The sequence below is a fragment of the Culicoides brevitarsis genome, chromosome 1 (assembly GCF_036172545.1).
Source record: "Culicoides brevitarsis isolate CSIRO-B50_1 chromosome 1, AGI_CSIRO_Cbre_v1, whole genome shotgun sequence".
NCBI classification, from domain to species: Eukaryota; Metazoa; Arthropoda; class Insecta; order Diptera; family Ceratopogonidae; genus Culicoides; species Culicoides brevitarsis.
This window is the reverse complement of record NC_087085.1, coordinates 40,931,754-40,951,008: the sequence shown is the minus strand read 5'-3', so window position 1 is coordinate 40,951,008 and position 19,255 is coordinate 40,931,754. Positions and strand designations below refer to the sequence as shown.

General features: G+C 22.2%; 1 protein-coding gene across 1 annotated transcript in view; it reads left to right on the top strand.

Moving 5' to 3' along the window:
• The first annotated feature begins 229 nt into the window (after positions 1-229).
• Positions 230-19,255, top strand: part of LOC134837841 (homeobox protein ceh-10-like) — a 40,043-nt gene continuing 21,017 nt past the window's right edge. Inside the window, exons 1-6 of the mRNA XM_063853233.1 lie at positions 230-279; positions 331-617; positions 2,121-2,136; positions 8,656-8,717; positions 15,988-16,069; positions 17,060-17,186. Coding sequence (XP_063709303.1) covers positions 230-279; positions 331-617; positions 2,121-2,136; positions 8,656-8,717; positions 15,988-16,069; positions 17,060-17,186 — 624 coding nt within the window. The remainder of the gene's footprint in view (positions 280-330; positions 618-2,120; positions 2,137-8,655; positions 8,718-15,987; positions 16,070-17,059; positions 17,187-19,255) is intronic.

Here is a 19,255-nt window from a genome sequence, read left to right as displayed (position 1 = left end):
TAAAATAAAAAAATTATTTAAAAATTAAAATAAAAAATTAAAAGTGTTAAAAATAAAATTTAAAAAAATAACTTAAAAAAATAAAAAAAAAATATTTTATGCGGAAAATATAAGAAAAAAAATTTTGCCGTCGGTAAAATAACAATTATTAAAAAAAGGAAAATTTGTGACATGAAAATGATAAAAAATATTAAAAAATAAAAAATTAAATAAAATTTTAAAAATTAAAATGAATTTGGAACAACAGCAACGCCAAGAGACAATTCACGTGTCGGCGCCGTCAGTAGTTGGCAATAATTCTAATCGATCGTCGAGCACAAGTACAACAAGTTCTTCGCAAGCTCCGCCAAGTAACACAATGCCCCAACGAACTCCCTTTGCCATCCAAGAGCTTCTTGGGCTCTCGGAGTCAACGCGTTCCAGCACAACAGCCGTTACTGCGGTCACTCCTTCGTCGCTTTACACAAACGTGGGTCAACCTCCGTTCAGTAGCAGCGAGCAACATCACCAAATGCAGATGGCAGCTTCGCGAATGGCCTATTTTAATGCACATGCAGCTGTTGCTGCGGCATTTTTGCCCCATAATATGGCTGCGGGAGCAGCTGGAGGCCCGCTGAGTTTCACGCCGCAAGGTAAGAATTTTAAAAATTAATATTTTTTTGTGAAAAATTTTTTTTAGAAGATTTTGAAAGTGAAATGAAATTAAGTTTTATTAAGTTTAAAAAATAATTTTTAAGTTAAAAATTTTTTGATAAAGATTCAGAAAAAAAAAATAAAAATTTAATTTTAAAAAATATTGAACGTAAAAATTTGAAAAAAATTGAAAAAATAAAAAAAAAAGTTTTTAACATAAATTTTGTGAATAAATAATAAAATAAATAAATAATAAAAATTTATAAAAAAAAAATTGAAAATTAAAAAATAATTTAAAGAAATTTTCGATTATAATTCAATAAAAATATTTTTAAAAATTTAATAAAAAATTAAATAATTAAAATAAAGAAATTAAATTTTATTAGTTAACATATTTTTTTTTTGATGTTAAATAAATATTTTAAATTAAAAAAAAATTAAAACTATTTGGATGAAAGTTAAAAAAATATTTTAAAAGATTAAATAAAATATAATTAAAACTATTTTTTATTTAAATAATAAAAATTTATGTGAATCAAAATAAATTTAAAAAAACCAAAAAAATTATTTTTTTAAAATAAGAATTACGCCTAAAATATTTTCAACTTTAATAAAATTAAGATAATTTTTTTTTTTTAATAAATTTAATATTAAAAATAATAGTAATTTTGTTATTAAATTAAATTAAATAAATTTTGTAAAAAATAAATTTAAAATATTTTATAAAATTTTTAGTTTTGTTCAATATTTATAAAAAAAAATTATTTTATTTATTTAATTTATTTTATTTTATTTTAATTTTTTTTAAATAAAATAAAATAATTTTAATAAAAAAAATTTTATTTTTTTAAATATTAATTTTTATATATATTTTTTTTTAAATTTTATTTTTAAATGACAAATCCAAAAGTGACAATTGAAAATATGTAATTTAATTAAAATTTTAATTTCACTCGAAAGACAATTTAAAAAAATAATTGAGAAATAAAAAATAATTGCTACTTTTACCCCAAATAAAATTACAAAAAAAAAATGTCGCACACGAATTTAATTTTTTTGACATTTAAATTATTTCATCACATTGCCGACAGATTTCTGCATGTGAGAAACTGATAATTAAATTTAAATGTATTTTACATGAAAAAAAGCACTCGAAATGAATTTTACGTCAAATTAAACGGAATTAATGTGATAATGAAAAAAAAAATCTTGAATGTAATCTTGGTGAAATTTATTGACGTGCCAAATTAATTAGTAGAAAAAATTCCGTGTGCAAACTCTTAGCGCCGTAAAATTAGGTATTTCTTGCACTTCCTGGCAAATTTATTTTTAAAAACGGTAATTCAACTGTTCGAGTGCTGCTGTAGGTACTCCAACACCGATTTCATTATTATTTTTATATTCTCTCATGAAAAGCAAGACGAGCATTAAAAAAATACACGGAGAGGAGTAATCTGATATCCTTTATTAACGAACAATTAAAACAGAATTCAAACATCAAGCATTAATTAACTCTAGCTGAAAACATGACTGATGTCTCTATTATATCTGACGCGCATTTAAAAAAAAATATTTTTTCAAGATTTTTACACACAAAAAAAAAATAAAATGCGTTGACGACCTACCATACACTCGCTCTTTTGTTCATCTAATTAATAATGAAAAGCGTTGTGAATATTTTTTTTTTCATTTTTTTCAAGCACGACCACATATCAAGCTCATTGTTTGAGAAAAATATTTTTAAAAATAATTTTTGCATTATAAATATCCATTGAGGTACGTGAATTTTTGTACTTGAAAAAAAAAATATGGAAGCAGCGAGTAGCACCTAATATTGAAAAAAATAATAATAATAAAATATAATAAGCCCGTACGTTTGCTAATTGAATGTAATATAAAACTCAGTTAATATATTTTTTTTTGTTTTTTAATGTAAAATGTGTATCAAGAGTTCGTTGAGTGGGAAATAATGTTTGGCCAGTGTTGATACTGCCTATTATTAACTGTGTTTGTTTTCAGATAGCTGATTGTCGGGTAACCTTATTTGTTGTGAGGTTTTAAGTTTTTTCGAGAGTTTTGCCCTCACATGATTTTTTTTTTATATTTTTAAATCGTGATTAATAAATATTTTTATTTGTTCTTATAGAATCTATTTTATAAGAATTTGCGATTTTATTAATTAAAATTTTTCTTCAAAAATACTTAAAATTTTTTTTATAATAATTTTGAATTTTTTTGTTAAAATATGTATATTTTAATAATTTAATTTAAAATAAAATGATCCTTAAAAAATTCATTAATTTAAAGAAAATTTAAAAAAAAATCATTATTTTAATATTAATTATTTAAGTATTAACTTTAATATAAAATTATTTCAATATTTTTTAGATTTTGATAATTTATAAATTTTGCCTAAAATTTGGAAATATTTTTGAATAAAATCTTAAAATTTTTTTAATGAAAATTTTTATTTGTTTAATTTAAATAATTTTTTAATTTTTTTTTTCAAATTTTTTTCAATGAATAAAAAAAAAATTAAATACCTTTAAAAAATTTCATAATCAAATATTTCAAATTTAAATTTATTTCAATCAAAATTAATTTAAATTAAACAAATAAAAATTTTATAAGTTTTCATTAAAAAAATATGAAATATGAAAATTTTTCTAAATCCTATTTAACTTTCAAAGATTGAATTAGATTAATTTAATTTAAATTTTAGGCAAAATTTATCAATTATTAAAAAAAACTAAAAAATATTGAAATATTTTTTTAAAATTAATATTTAAAAAATTAAAATTAAATTATTAAAATTAAAATTAAAATTAAATTTAAATTAAATTAATTAAAATATATATTTTAACAAAAAAAATCAAAATTTTTTTAAAATATTAAAAAATATTTTTTTTTAAGTATTTTTAAAGAACTATTTTAATTGATAAAATTTTATTAAAACTATTTAAACATGGAAACTAATTTTATAAAAAAAATATTCTTTTTAAATTTATAAATTTAAAATTCAGGTGTTTAAATTAATTTTAAAAAATTAAAAATTTTAATTTAAAAAAAATGAAAAAACTTTTAGCATAATTGAAAAAGTAAAAACCTCCAACATCTCCCACTCTAATACTCAAATTCATTTCAAGTACTTCACACCTTCAAACAAAACATTACAAAATATTAAGCACAACACATACGTTCCATGGAGCAAATTTAACATGGAGCTATTGGCTTTGTTAAGAGGTATGAAACCGTAAATGACTGTAATACTAATTAACAATTCATGCGTTTTTACATTGCTTTTTCACACACATTGCCACCCTCAACATGCCTCCGTCGTCGTCGCGTGTATATTCATGTCGCACATTTTATAAAATGAATGAATGAAAGGAAGAGAGCGAAAAAAATGAAAAAATAATGTTTTTCCATGAGTACTTGTTCAACTTGAGATTCGCTCGTGTATGCCGGCAAACATCGTTGTTCTTTGCATCTTATTAGCACACAAAATGAAATCAAATCAGGCGTTAGTAACACAGATAAAATCGATAAAAAGTATTTTTTTTTCATTCTCGATCCTCAGTTAACTCAAAATGTTTACACCTAAATAGACCGCCTATTTAATCTAATAAAAAAACGTCTATTTTGACACTTTAGATTTCACCTCGTCATCTGCTTTGAATGTTAAACGTTAAAAAAAATAGAATTGTATCGCACTATAATCTTCAACACTCACAGAACATAAAAAAATCCTAATTTATAAAGACATCCGTGTGTTACTCGTTCCTTTGTATTCAATTCCTTCTAACGAAACCCGATACTTTTTTATTCAAAAAATAAAAAAAATTAAATGTGCAATGATTTTTTTCAAAACTAAAAATTTGCACTTTAAAAATTTAGAAAAAATAAAAATTGATTGCCTGAGACATTTTTTACTTCCGTTTTAAGTAATTGAGCGATGAATAATGATTATTGGAAGGATAATGGCATTTACATGGATTTACTCCCAATATTTAAAAGTACAACAAGATCATTGTTCAGTCAGGGTTCGGATCTTTTGTTACCTCTAATGGTCCGTGGTCAGTGCTTAAATATGTTGTCGAAACTAATCCAATCAACTACTTATTCAACAAAATAAAAAAAGGATTCTGTTGTTGAAGAAAAGGCATGCTTTTGGGATTTTTTTTGTTATTTATTTACATTTGCATGGAAATAGTTGACAATGTTAACGTTTTTTTTCTTTGTACGTTTAAAAAATTGAATGAGAGATTGTTAGCAGGATTTCTTTTAAAAAAAAAAAAAAAAAAATAAAATTTAAAAATTTAAAAAATAAAAAAAATAAGGTAAAAAATTTAAAATTATTATTATGAATTGATTTTTTTCGAAAAAATAAAACTATTATTATTATTTTTAAAAAATTTAAATAAATAATATTCAAGAATAATAAAATTATTTTTTTTTCTTTTAAAATTTAATCAAAATATTTTTTTTATTTTAAATAAAATTCATTAAAATAAAACTCATTAATTTTAAAATAAATTTATTAAATTATTATTAAAAAATTTATTGTGAAGAAAAATATTAATATTTAATTTTATTTAAATCATAAATTTAATTTTTAAAAATAAAATATAAAATTAAGTTGAAAGGTTTAAAAAAATATTTTTTTTATTAAAATTAATAATTTTAAATTTTTGAAATTTAAGAATCTTCTGATTTATTTATTTTTTTATTATTATTTAATTTTATAAATATACCTATTATTTATTTTTTCTTTTTTTTTAACTTTAAAAATAAAAATTATTATTCTTGAATATTATTTATTTAAATATTTAAAAAAAAAATAATATTTTATTTCAAAATTTTTTTTAAATCAATTCAAATAAATTATTTAACAATTTTAATTTTTTAAATTTTTCTTTAATTTTTAAAATTTTAATAAATAAAATTTAATCTAAAAATTCTAAAAATTCACTTACCTAAAATTTTCACTTCTCTACTGACGAACTGAAACCTCCTTCGTCAATTGTTAATGTCATCTTAAACATGTAAACCAATCAATTGCGTTGTTATTCATACAATTCAATCTTTTTTCCCTGTCAACTCTACCGAAAAACGCAAAAAAAATCAAAATACTCACAAAATGTGATGATATGACGAGAAGAAAAGGCCTACATGCACTTATTTTCGGATAAAAATCTAAATCGGCTTAAAATGGTCAATCACAATAAACATCGAGCTTCATTCTTTACCTTCTTTTCATGCCTTTTTAACCGAATTGAATGTTACCTCGCACGTTCATGGTTGACATCGATCTTATTATTATTTCTGAACTACAACATTTTTCCAAATTTCTGAATAAATATCTCGATTTTTACGTTTTTTGTATAAAATTGAAATGTTTGACAATAGAGAAAAATACACACATGGGGAGAAAAGGAAGAAAGAAAGCGACATTGAGCATATGGCTGCTGCTCTTATTTTTTTCGTCTTTTTAACCTTTTAAGAATGATTACTTTTAGGGATGAAAAATATTCGATTGGAATTTTTTGGAATATTTAACGATATAATTGACCCGCATATCGCTCCTATTCTCAAATGACAAGAACTCATTTTTTTCGCGACAAGCAAAAAAATAAGACAATGGCAACACATCATAAATGCCTTCCTTAAACAATTATTGTTTGAAGGTGTGAAGTAATTTAAACTCTTTTTTCCCTTTTTTTCTCCGGCTCAAAACAATAGGATGCTTTCCAAAGCAATGAAAGCAGAAAAAAATATAAATAAAACAATGAACTTTATCCATTGTGTGATATGACGTCGCGATGCGAAATTTTTTTAAAGCTCAGAACGCAAAAGAGCATTGAGTGGGTGAATTTTTGTGTCTTAAATCGAATTTAGATTCAAGTTTAGGTTTGATTTTGATGAAAAATTGACCTACTCTAACAATGTTCGTTTACTGCAATAAAAAAATGAAAAATTTGAGGTGTTTGTAATTGCCTTGGTTTTTGTTTGCATTTAAAATCCGGCATGAAAATACAAAATAATATTTTGTACAACATGCTTGAGAATAAATTTTGTTAACAGCTTATGAGTTTTTAACTTAACAGGAGTTGCCAATTAAAAATTTAAAAAAAATAAGAAATTCGAGTTTCAAATTTTAATTATTTTATTAAATGATATTTTAAACATTGATTAATAAAAAAATAAAATTTAATGAAAAAATTTAAAAAGTTTGAAAATGACAAAAATTAAATTATAAATCGATTAAAGAGATTTTTGGCAACACTGTAATTTAATTATTTTTTATCTGAAGTTTTTTTTTCTAAAATTTACTTGATATTTTATCTTAAATGAACTTTAAAAAAAATAATAAATTAAAGAAATTAATAAAATAAATTTAAAAAATCATAAAAAATTTGTTATTTGGCAACCCTGAATGACATTTTTTAATATTTTTAAAATTTTTATTCAATTTTATTCTTATTTATGAAGTTAAAAGCTCAATTTTAGCAAAAACATGGAATAATCTACGATCATATTCTGAAAATTTTAATTTTATGTCAATATTTTTGGCAACCCTGTAAACAAATTTTTTATTTTTTGAACATTTTTACTGATTTTTAAATATTAAAATGAATTTTTTAAAATTAATAAAATTAATTTTTTAATTCCTTCTCTTGAAAAAAAAAAAATTATATTTTCGACAAAATTTGATAAAAAAAATAAATGAAAAAAAAAAATATTTCAAGAAAAAAAAATTTGTTTCAAGAAATTTATTTATTTTATTTAATTTTATTTTGAAAATTAAATTTTTATTTTATTTTTTTTTTTTTATTTATTTATTTTTTTTTTTTTTTGATAAATTGCAATAAAATCCGTTAATTGGTCTTCACATTAGACACAAAGGCAACTTTTTTTTTGCAAGAATTCCTTTAAAAACTCACCTAATTATTTATCATGACATCGACTTTTTTTTTCACATTCTCTCTCTTTTTATTTAAACTTTTGCATCATAATTTCATGATCAGATAACATTTATAAGAAAATAATAATAATATTTTCGCTCATTGCACACACAAATATACACGAAGGACGCATCAGATGTGTATTTTCTGTTGGCAAATTGAATCACAATGCGAATGTGAATGGAATATCAAATTACTGAACCAATTATCTATTACAATGCGAAGAGTGTTCACATCATCTCACACACAAAAAAAAGACAAGAAAATTGTGGTTAGGAGAAAAAAAAACTTCTAGTCTTTTGTGCAACTTTTATTTTTTGTGAACAATGTGTGTGAAATTGAGACGATAAAAATATCAACATTCACTTAATTTGATATGAATCTGTTTGATTGAGTAAGTTAATTGAACGAAATTATTGGCAAAATTGGCTCGATTTTAATTTTTTAACGAGGAATTTTTGTTAGAATCCGAAAAATGTCGAGTCACGAACGAAATTTCACGACGTGACGGGTAAATGGCTGATATATCATAATAAATTTCATGAATGAAACTGTCAAATTAGTTATCCAGACATGAAATCAGTTGAAAATTTTTCCATTGTTCCGGAATGGATAGATGGATGGATGGATAGCTGGAAGGCGGGCACGAAGGTGTTTTTGTGTGTAATTATTTTTTCAACCGTTTTATTCATTTTTCAACTTCATTCACAGTGTTATTTATGATTATTATTTTATTGTAATAAAATGTATATTTAACACGTCGCGTAAATAAATGATCTGCGTTGAATTGGCTTCAGCAGCGTTATTAAATTCGAAAATGAGTGCTACAGTAAAAATAATAATGATAATCAAAATAAAATGAAAATTAATTTATATAATGAACGAAATGCATTGTAATATTAATTAATTACGCGATACAAATGTCACGCTCCAAGGATTGTTATTGTTGTTGTTGTTATTTGCGTATTTAATGATATAATTTGTTTTTATTTCATTTGCAATTTTTTTCTCATTTTTTTTAAATTATTTCGCGGAATTAACTGATTTTTTTTTCTACAATTTCAGCTTTTCCTCATTTGAAGTCGTCCTTCGCTTCAGCCAGCAATTCGTGTTTATCAGGTAATTAAATATTTTTTTTTAAATTTTTCATAAATAAAAATTTAGTAAGGACTTGAACCATTTTTTGTATGTGTTTGTGTGAATCCTTATGAATTCATTCTTTTCATAAATTTATTATAAAAGTTGCGAGGGAACGTTTTTAATTGAATGAACAGAGGTTTACATTTATGAAATGTTTGATTCCCTACGTATGTTCATTGCCTTCATTTTTTTTTGTTGCCATTAGTAACTATGAATTTTTGAAGATAAAATTGGATTAATTTTTTGTTGGAATTAAAAGAGCGCATTTTTAGTTTTTTTGTAAAAATTTAAAACAAAAAATTTTTTCACTTAAATAATTTTCTAATAAAAAAATTAAATTAATTAAATTAAAAAATTAATTAAATAAAAAAAATTAAAAATATAAAAAAACTTTTCAGTTAACAAAAAAAAAAATTATTTGTAAATTTAATCAAAAAAATAATAAATTAAAAATTTTATTTATTTTTTACTGAACAAATAAATATTTTAAATTTAAAATAAATAAACAAAATTTTTAAATTTTTTAAATTAACAAATAAATATTTAATTTAATTTTACGATTTTTCAAATATTTTAAAAATATTTTAAAAAGTTTAAAAAGTTTTCAAATTAAATTTAAACACTTGGTATTCAGAAAATTTTTTTTAAATATTTATTAATTTTTTCATAAATTTTATAAATTTAATTAATATAACTTAAATTTTTTAAATAAAGTTTTATTTTATTTTAAATTTTATTAAAATATTAATTTTTTTAACGAATTCTCAAAAAAATATAAATTTTTATTAAAAATTTAAACCTTAAATTCCTTTATTATTTTAATTATAAAATTATTTTTTATATTTTAAAATAAAATTTTAATAGTAAAAATTGAAATTTATTTATTATTTTTTTTGTAAGGTTTGAAAATTATTTTTTATAATTTTTTTTAAGTTTTATAAAAAAATTAAAATTTTTTTACAATTTTTTAATAAGAAAAAAATAGTATTTTAAATATATTGTGTGTAAATTCAAAAAATTAAAAATACTGTATATAAAAAACAGACAGACTCAAGAAATTTTTATTATTTTTTCAAAACTTATTTCTTTAAAACTTAAGAAAAACTCAACAATCGAATTCCAGCTGTTAAAAAGGCGCCTCTTTCATCCCATTCACACGAGAAGAAAACGAAAATTAGTGACAGTTGTATTCCATCAGAGACACTTACAGATCACAAGAGTGACAAATTAAAGTCACTGATCTTTGTGCGTTCTCTTCTCGTCGCCGCGTCAATGAACAACAAAATGTTCAAAGAATATTCGAAGAAAAACTTTGAGTGGTTGTGACGAAAAAAAATCACAGCATGAAATGTGATACAATTTGTTTCCATAGAAACGCCCGAGCAGCAGAAAACGCACAAAATATTTCGTTTTCTTGTCTCAACGCGCTTCTATTTATCGAGAAAGAGAATTTTCTTCTTTTAAATTTATTTTATTTATTCACTTGAGTAACACTTTCTTGTGTGTAGAATTAGGCGTATATCATTAGAAAAGTGGCAATTTTTCAATCAATACCTCTTCTTGGATTTGTTAGAAAGACAAAATTTCCTAAAAAAAGGAGATTAAACTTTAAAAATTTAATTTTCTCTCTTTTTCAAGTTTTTCTTCAAATAACGAGTCAGAGAATGAATTACTGTGGTAATATCGTTGAGCAAAAAAAAAAAACGAGAGAAGAATTTGCGGTGAACTAAATAAACATACATAACGAGTAGTAAATTTTAATTCATGTAATAAACCCACTTATCCTATATCCTCTTTCCATCCAAGTTGCGTTCAAAAAACGCCAGCAGTACATAACGTGCCAATGTGCAAAGACAAACAGAGAAGGTTATATGGTGTTGTTGGTTGGTGAGACAGAGATAAATTAAACTGCCGAGAGAGGGGAAATAATTTATAAACAGACATGGTACACTGGCCTACTACAATGTAATTATTTATATATAATTAAATTCATGATGGTTTATAGGTAATTATTTGAGGTAATTCATCTTTTCAGAATGTTTTTAAATGATGCCAGCCTGCGCGCGACTCTTTACCGCGACACGATGGCAATAACTCGCAAAATGAATGAAATGATGAGACGTGTTGCTTTTGAATTTCTTTTTTGAAAAGGATTTTTTTTATGTAATAAGCTAAAAGCATTTTTCGCGTTTTGGAAATTTTTTTTAATGATGTTGAAATATGAGTTACCTTTTATAAATAACAAATTTAAAACTTTAAAATTTTTATAAAAAAATTTAAAAAATTTTTTTTTGCATAAAATATTGAAATAAGTAAAAATAATTTTTTTTTTAAATTTTTAAGTAATTTAATTTTTATTAAATTTCATTAATTTTAATTTTTTAAAGAAAATAATTTATTTTATTTTTAAAAATCATATTTTTCAATTTTTTTAATACTATTATATTAAAATTTTTATTATTATTAGTATTTTTTAATACATATTATTTTTCATAAATAAATCTAATTAAAAATCTAAAATTAAAAAAAAAATAATATTGTAAAAATTATTTTTTTTATAAATTTTAAGATGTTGGCCATTTTTATTAATTTTAAAGATAAATTATAAATTAAAAATTTTTTTAAATTTTATTTTATTTTTATTTGTTTTTTATTTATTATACATATTATAAATAAAATTTAAATTAATGAAAAAATATTCATAATATTTAATTTTCTTAAAAAATTTAAATTAACTAACAAAAAAAAATCTATAACAAAAAAAATCAAAAAATTACAATTCAGTATTTTTTGAATTTTGATAAAAAATTTTATTAATAAATAATTTTTTTCATATTCAAAAATTTATTTTAATTTTTTTTTTTCAATATTTATCAATAAAATAAAATTAAATAATTTTTTAATAAATTATTATTATTTCAAATAATTTCAAAGTTTTTATAAATAATCTAAAATTTTACGATTTAATTTATTTGTAAATAATTCTAAATAATATTTTTTTATTTTAAATTTATAAATATTTTTTTTTCGAATTCAATATAAATTTTTAAAATTTAATTTCAAGTTTTAAAAATTAATTAATTATTTTTCAAAATCGTCTTTTATTAAATATTAATTTTTAATAACATTTTAATTTTTTTTTTTTTGAAATGTTAATAATTTTTTTCAAACCCCCGAAAAAATTATCTAAAAATTACATTTTCATCATCTCTCCCATCACAAACCCCAAAGAACAACATTTCTTCAGGAAATCGAAAAAAAACTGTCATAAAAAAGTCAACCCTTTTACAAGTCGTTACATTGCATTTTGTGAGCCGCGCCAGATAGAAAAAACACACATACGACGACGTCATATTAAATATGTTGTTTGTAAGAGCGTGTAATTGAAATTCATGAAAAAGGGGTATTTTTGTCACGGTAATAACATAAGAAGGAAATAATTACACATTTTATGTGAATTTCATCGGGAATTCCTCGCACACATGTTTGCCTCAAAATAAATATTTATTCGCTCCGAAATTGCATTGCCCGAGCATATGTGGAACTTGTGACTAATTTTAAAATTTATTACCTGCTAATTTTCCACTGAACATGAAAATTGAAATTGTTACAGAGCGAGAGCTATTTTTTAATTAAATTTTCTCTCGCATTCCGCAAAAGGCACGATGACTTGGTCATGTGTGTCGCAAAAAATCGATAAAGCCCGCACACATGACCGAAATTCCCTTGAAAGGATTAATTTTTGTTAGAATTTTTTTTTTTGTAAAAACAAGACACACCTTTTCCTCTCTCTCGGTGCTGCCTGTGACATGTCTTACTTCGAAGTTCACCTTTTCATCACTTAACAAGTTAATTGTGTACCAATTTCCGTGCAACCCAAAAGGCATTCTTCTGCCGAAAATAACAAAACACCTACCATTTATTCCTCGGGTCTATTAGCATTAAACACAATTTGTGTCACATACAATTTTCTGTTTTTTTTTCTATTACCGGTCGGTACCTTTTTGTCACTTCCAACTAAATTTCTGTGGCTGTACGAGTAAATGCCATCTATTAAAATATAAAATGTTCGAGGTAATAATAATAATAATACACAAAATAATTTGTTTTGATACATGTGTCAACGCCAGAAAACACACACACACTCTACCTCTTTTTTCTGCTGTTGTTACTTATTACTTTGGGTACACAACGCACGATGATGATGATGATGAAGTCGTTTTTGTCAACTAATAATAATGAAAATAAATGAAAAAGCGCCACACTGACTCTCGTCGTCGTCGCTAAATTCACATAAAAGAGATAAGTGACTCCCTGCGTGTGTGTCGCGTTAAAGTTAATTGAATGATTGACGGCAATTTAGATTGATTTTAGTGAAAATGCGTCGCTCGCACAAGTGGCTGTGATTTTATCTAAAAAAAAAAATAAAATTAATGAATGGCGTTTTAACGGGTTATTAAACTTTGATTTTTTTTTTTATTATTTTTATAAATAAAAATAAAAAAAAATATTTTTTAATATTAAAGTTAAAATTATTTTAATTATTAATTTCAATTAAATTAAGTTTTATTACTATTTTATTTATTTTTTTCTATATAGGTGTATTTTTTAATATTACATAAAAAAATATTTTAAATAATTTTATTATTGAAATTCAAATTAAAAAAAATTTGTTAATAATATTTTTATTAATAATATTAATAAGATAAAAATAAAATAAATAAATAATAATAATTAATAAAAAAATATTATTTTTTTCTAAATATTAAAAAAATATTTTATTTTATTTTTTTTTTAAATAATTAATTTTTGATTTATATTAATTTAAATTATTTTAATTATTAAAAAAAATAAATAATTAAAAGTATAAATATTAATTTATCTAATTATTTTAGTTATAATTATTATTTTTTAATTTTCATTTTTTTTAGTAAAAAAATTGTTTAAAATATTTTTCAAAATAGTATTTAAAAAAAGAGTATTTTCATTGAAATTAACAATTAATTTAAATTTTAAAAATTTCTGTTTCGTAAAAAATATTTTAAATATTTTATATAAAAATTAAAAAAAAATTGTTAAGAAGATAAAATAAAAAAAATATTTTAAAATAAATTAAAAATTTATTTTCTTAATTTTTACTCTCCGTAATTTTCAGAGGAATCAAATTCGTTAATTATTTTAAATTTTATTTTTTTAATTAAATTTTTTCTGATTTTTTTTCTGAAAAAAAAACATTTTAATTTTTAACTTTTTTTAAACAAATATCATGTTTAAAAAAAATCAATCAAAAAATATTAAAATTTCTTAAAAATAAGTTAAAAACGTATTTTATCGACCAAATAACAAAATAAAAATTCTAATCAATTACGAATATTACTTTACTAATAATTCCTCAAAATTGCCTATTTTCTAATTTTCCGTCAGTTATTTGCCTCCAGCCATTTATCATTTTATCACTCATTTCACACGTTCTGTTTAGACCAATTTTGCCATGTAATTTTTCCTGCGTCATATATTTTTACCACGTAGAGTAGAGGCACGAAATTGCCTCTGATATTGCTACGATATCAGCTTGAAACGTGCCGGAAACAAAGTTAATAAAACTAGCTCTATATCCCAAAAGAACCGACGAGAAATGTAGACGACATACATATTTAAATGAATGCGATAAGTAGAAATAAGCAGTTTTATTGCCAATTTGAGCAAAAATGGAAATTTCCTTAATACCAATAAAAAGCGTAGAACGCGCAGAGTGAGAGGAGATACGGCATAACACAATTACGAATACAATTTGCAATGGATGGAAACGCGACAGTATAATAATAAATAGGCAATAAACATATACGAGTGTGCAAGGAATTTCGCAGCATTGGCAATAAAATGGATTTTTTTTTTGCTAATTTTTTTTTTCGAGAGTGTCTACAACAGAAAATGAGGAGGAAAAAAATTAAAAAGTCTTCGTTAAAAAATAAAAAAAAGTTATTATCGCATTTTGCTACTTGATATTATGAATAAAATGAAATAGCCCAGTGCACATTTTAAAATGTCTACTTTAAGCTATTTTTAAATTTTTATCCCAATACATATTTTAATTTTCATTCTAATTAAAATTTTAACTTTTGTCCCAATGAATATTTTGAATTTTCCTGATTTTTTCAAATTTTAATTTTTTATCCCATTGCACATTATGAAATAATTTTGAATTTGAACTTAATGATCATTTCGAATTTTAACCCCAATAAGCATTTTAAATTTTTCGAAAAAATTACAAATTTTGGTTTTTTATCCCAATGCACATTTAAATTTCGTACGAAATATTTTTTTATATATTTTATCCCAATGCACATTTTTTTAATTTTAAAGAAAATAATTTTAAAATTCTGTACCTTTGCATATTTAAAATCTCCTCCCAATGTAAAATTGTAATTTTTGCCCCAATTCACAATTTAAATTTCTTTTCTGATAAAATTAAATTTTTTGTCCCAATGCATATTTCAAACTTTTTTCATAATTTTTTTAAAAAGACTCAAGTTTTTTCTGCGAAATGCGTTAAAAACGAGATTTAAAAAGAGGAAGTAATTTTTTTCATTCAAGCAGCTAATTGCTTCAAGTCCTTCAATGACGTTAACAGAGAGAATATTGAAATTACGCTCTCGAGAAAGAAATGCAAAGAAAATTAATCATTATCAATCACAAAAACGGAGTAGAAGATACACTTGCGATACACAACAATGTATTATTATCATGCAAATTGTTTGTTTCTTCTCTGTTTTAAAACAATTAAAATAAGCATACAACCATTATTTGTTCAAGTTTCTTCTCTTCGCTCGACTCGAGAGTTGATGCTCATTAATTATTTATCTGTCTGCTACAGTTTTGTTTCTTTTTTTTTCGTCTCAACTCGTACACTCGTTGCTTCTAATTGACTAACTACCTTGTTATCTGTTTGTGTTTTGTGACGGAAAAAGTATCGAGTTAGCAGACCAGAACAACGAGTGTCGAGTTTAAATATTGATTTTTTGATTTGTATGTCTCTCGCTGTAGCTCGGTGAAATGTAATTAATTAGTGTTTGTGTGAGTTATTGTTGTTGATATAATGTTGCAACAATGATAAAATGTGTATTGATCGATGAATGAGGGACGACTCTCGTGTGCTGTTTGCTCAGTTGCACGTCATTAATTCACGTCTTGATTATTGGTTTAGTATCAACTGAAAGGTCATCTTGCTTATTTGTCTCTCTCTTTTTAGCTGGCATCGATCATTCGAAGGAGTTTACGGTTGATGGCATCAATGGTTTCAACAAGAAAAAGAAGAAGAAACGACGACACAGGTGAGAAAAAGTCACATTAGCTGAAATAAAATAATTTGTTATTTTTTTTAAATTTAAAAATTCAAATAAAAATTTAAAAAAAAAAATATTTTTTTTCCTCAAAAATGTTAAAAAAAATTAAAATTTAATTAGTTTTTTATTTATTTTTTCCCATTTTGTTTTTAATTTAATTTTTTAAAATTTAAATTTTTAAATTTATCATTCAATAGTTGAAGTTAAAAGTTGTTTCAACTCTAAAATAATTTCTTTCAATTAGGTATTGAAAAATTTTAATAAAAATTAAAAATTTTAGCTTTTGAGTCTAATATTTTTTTTTCAGAAACTTGAAATTCGTTAAAAATTTTCAAAATGTTTTAAAGTTCTGAAAATTTTTATATTTTATAACTTGAATTTTTGAAGTTTTGCATAACTTGAAGAAATTTTGAATTTTTATTCGAAAATTCATAAAATTTTGTTTTAAAATTCAATTAAATCAATTTTAAAAAATTAAATAAAATTAAAAAATTATGTGATAAAATTAAATTAATTTTAAAAAAAATTAAATTAATTAAAATTGATTTAAATCAAAAATTTAATTATTTTAATTAAAATTTTTATCTCACAAATTTAGCTTTTAATAAAATTAAAATTTAAAAAAAATAAAATTTTTTAAAAATTTTTCTTTAAAATTTAATTTTTTTATAATTTCAATAAACTTTGAATTTTTACACAAAAAAAAAAATAAAAAAAAAATTTATTTAATTAATTAAAAAAAATAAATATTTGAAAAAAATTATTTTAATTAGTTATTTATTTTAAAAATATTTTTTTAAAAAAATTAATCATTTGAATTTGAATTAAATTAATAATTTAATTATTTTTAAATATTTTAGTTAATTAATAAAAAATAAAAATTTTTTTAAATTTAATTTTTTAATATTTTTCTTTAAAATTTATTTTTTTCTTATATTTTTTTAAAAACTTTTATTAATTATAAAATTTTGATTTTAGTCGCACAATTTTCACAAGTTACCAACTAGACGAATTGGAAAAGGCATTTAAGGAAGCCCATTATCCCGACGTGTATGCCCGAGAAATGTTGTCGCTCAAAACTGATCTACCCGAAGATCGAATTCAAGTAAGTTTTTACCTCTAAAATTTTTTTCTAAAAGAGTTCTAATGCTAAAAAAATTAAATTTCAACTTTTGAGACGAAAAAAAAATTAACGCTTCATAAATATATTAAATTACCTTTTCACATCATCACGAAAATTATTAAATTATGAAATTGTCCTTCTGTCTCGAAAATGGTGTGCTCCTGTCATGTCATCATCATCATCAAAATAATAAAATAAATTTATATAGAAAGAGACAACTCTTTTAAGGCAAAATTGCTGTATTTATGTACTACTAATGAACATCAAGTGCCATGCTGCTGGTAGATCGTTTATTTATATTTTATTGTAAAACGAGAAAAAAGAACTTTTTTTAGCGAATTTTCTAGCTACGCGAGTGTGTAATTCAATTTAATTAATTTAAAAAAAAAATTATAAAGAGAGATAAAGTCGTCGTCGTGATACGAAGACAAAGACATGAATAGCTCGTTTATGGCAAAGTACATTGAAAATTAGTGTGAAAAGGCAGAAAAAAGGTAAAATTCATTAAATAAGGGAACACGATGACGATTGTAAAGTGAAATTTAATCCTATTTTAATATTTTATCCTTTTGTACGGAATATTTAACAGTCTACTAATTTGATTGTACCTTTTTTTCCTTTTACACTCCACAATCGACGACAAGTACAACGACGACACATTCCTAAATATAACCCAGTGGTTGTCATGCCTGTTTTGCGTGTTGATTAGGGATACGATTCATTCCATTTTTTTTTTCGATTTCAATGCACCTCAAGAGTTTTGAATTACGATTTCATGCTGTTCGAACATTGCCATCATGGCCGCTAATTTTGCGGTTCTGCAAAAAAAAATGAACTTGAAAAGTTTTTTGTTTTAATTTAAAATAAAAAAAAAAGTTTTCAATGCAAAAATTTCCTGAATAGAAAATAGTTTATTATTCAATTAAGAAATTATTTAAAGGATAACAAAAGTTTTGTCGTTTTAAATTCATTTTAATCGTTCTTTTGTTGTTGAGACGATCAATTTTCAGAACATTCTATAAAATTTTTCAATAACACAGGAACGGATGTCGAAAGGCAGCAGCATTGTTTTGCATCCAATGTGCTGTAGTGCTTGCTTATTATTCAATTAAAATTACATTAGCTGCCATTTTGCTTTGAGCTTTCTTATAATCTCACTCGTCTACCGAGTAAACAGAGATTTATTTTTTTTTTGCTGCTCAGAGATTTTATGTTTCTGGCATATTTACTGAACGAGAGACGAGAGAGAGAGTGAGTAATATGCCTCGGGCTTGCGAAAAATAAAGCCATATAGCAGAGTAAATTTAATTTGCAGGAAAACAAAGGATAGTAAATTTTAGCTACTCTTCACTGTTGTTTATTACTAAAAAAATTCAGAGATGTTTATTTTTATTTATTTTTTTTTTAATTATTAAAAATTTTAATTTAAAAATTATTTTTTCAGAATTTTAAAAATTTATTTAAAAAAAATATATATTTTTTTTAGAATTTCTAAATATTTTTCGAACTTTTGAATAAAAATAATTTTTTTAAATTTTGTTCAAAAGTAATTTTTTTCAAATTTTTAAATATTTTCAAATTTGTAAGAAAAAAGTATTTTCTTACTGACTTTTATGAAATTTTAACATTTTTATTACATACATCACTTTTGTCCTGTGGTTATCTAAAATGGAACTCCCATACAAATGACACCTCTTATTATAGATCATTTATATTTAGAGGCTTTGTCAGTCACTTCGTAATGACGGCTTTCCCGCTGATGAAAAACCCGATTTTGCCCTTAGGTCCCATTTGTAAAAATCCTCTTTAAATTTCACGAATTTTTTGCATTTTATTTCATTTTTTCATTTTTAATTTTTTTTTATTGAAAAAAAATTAAAATTAAATTATTAATTAAAATAATTTTATTTTAAAATTTTTTATTTTAAATTTTTTTTTAAATAAAAAAATCAGTTTAATTTTTTTTTAAATTGAAATTAATTAAAATTAAATTATTAATTAAAATTTAAAATAATTTTATTTTTAAATTTTTTATTTTAAATTTTTTTTAA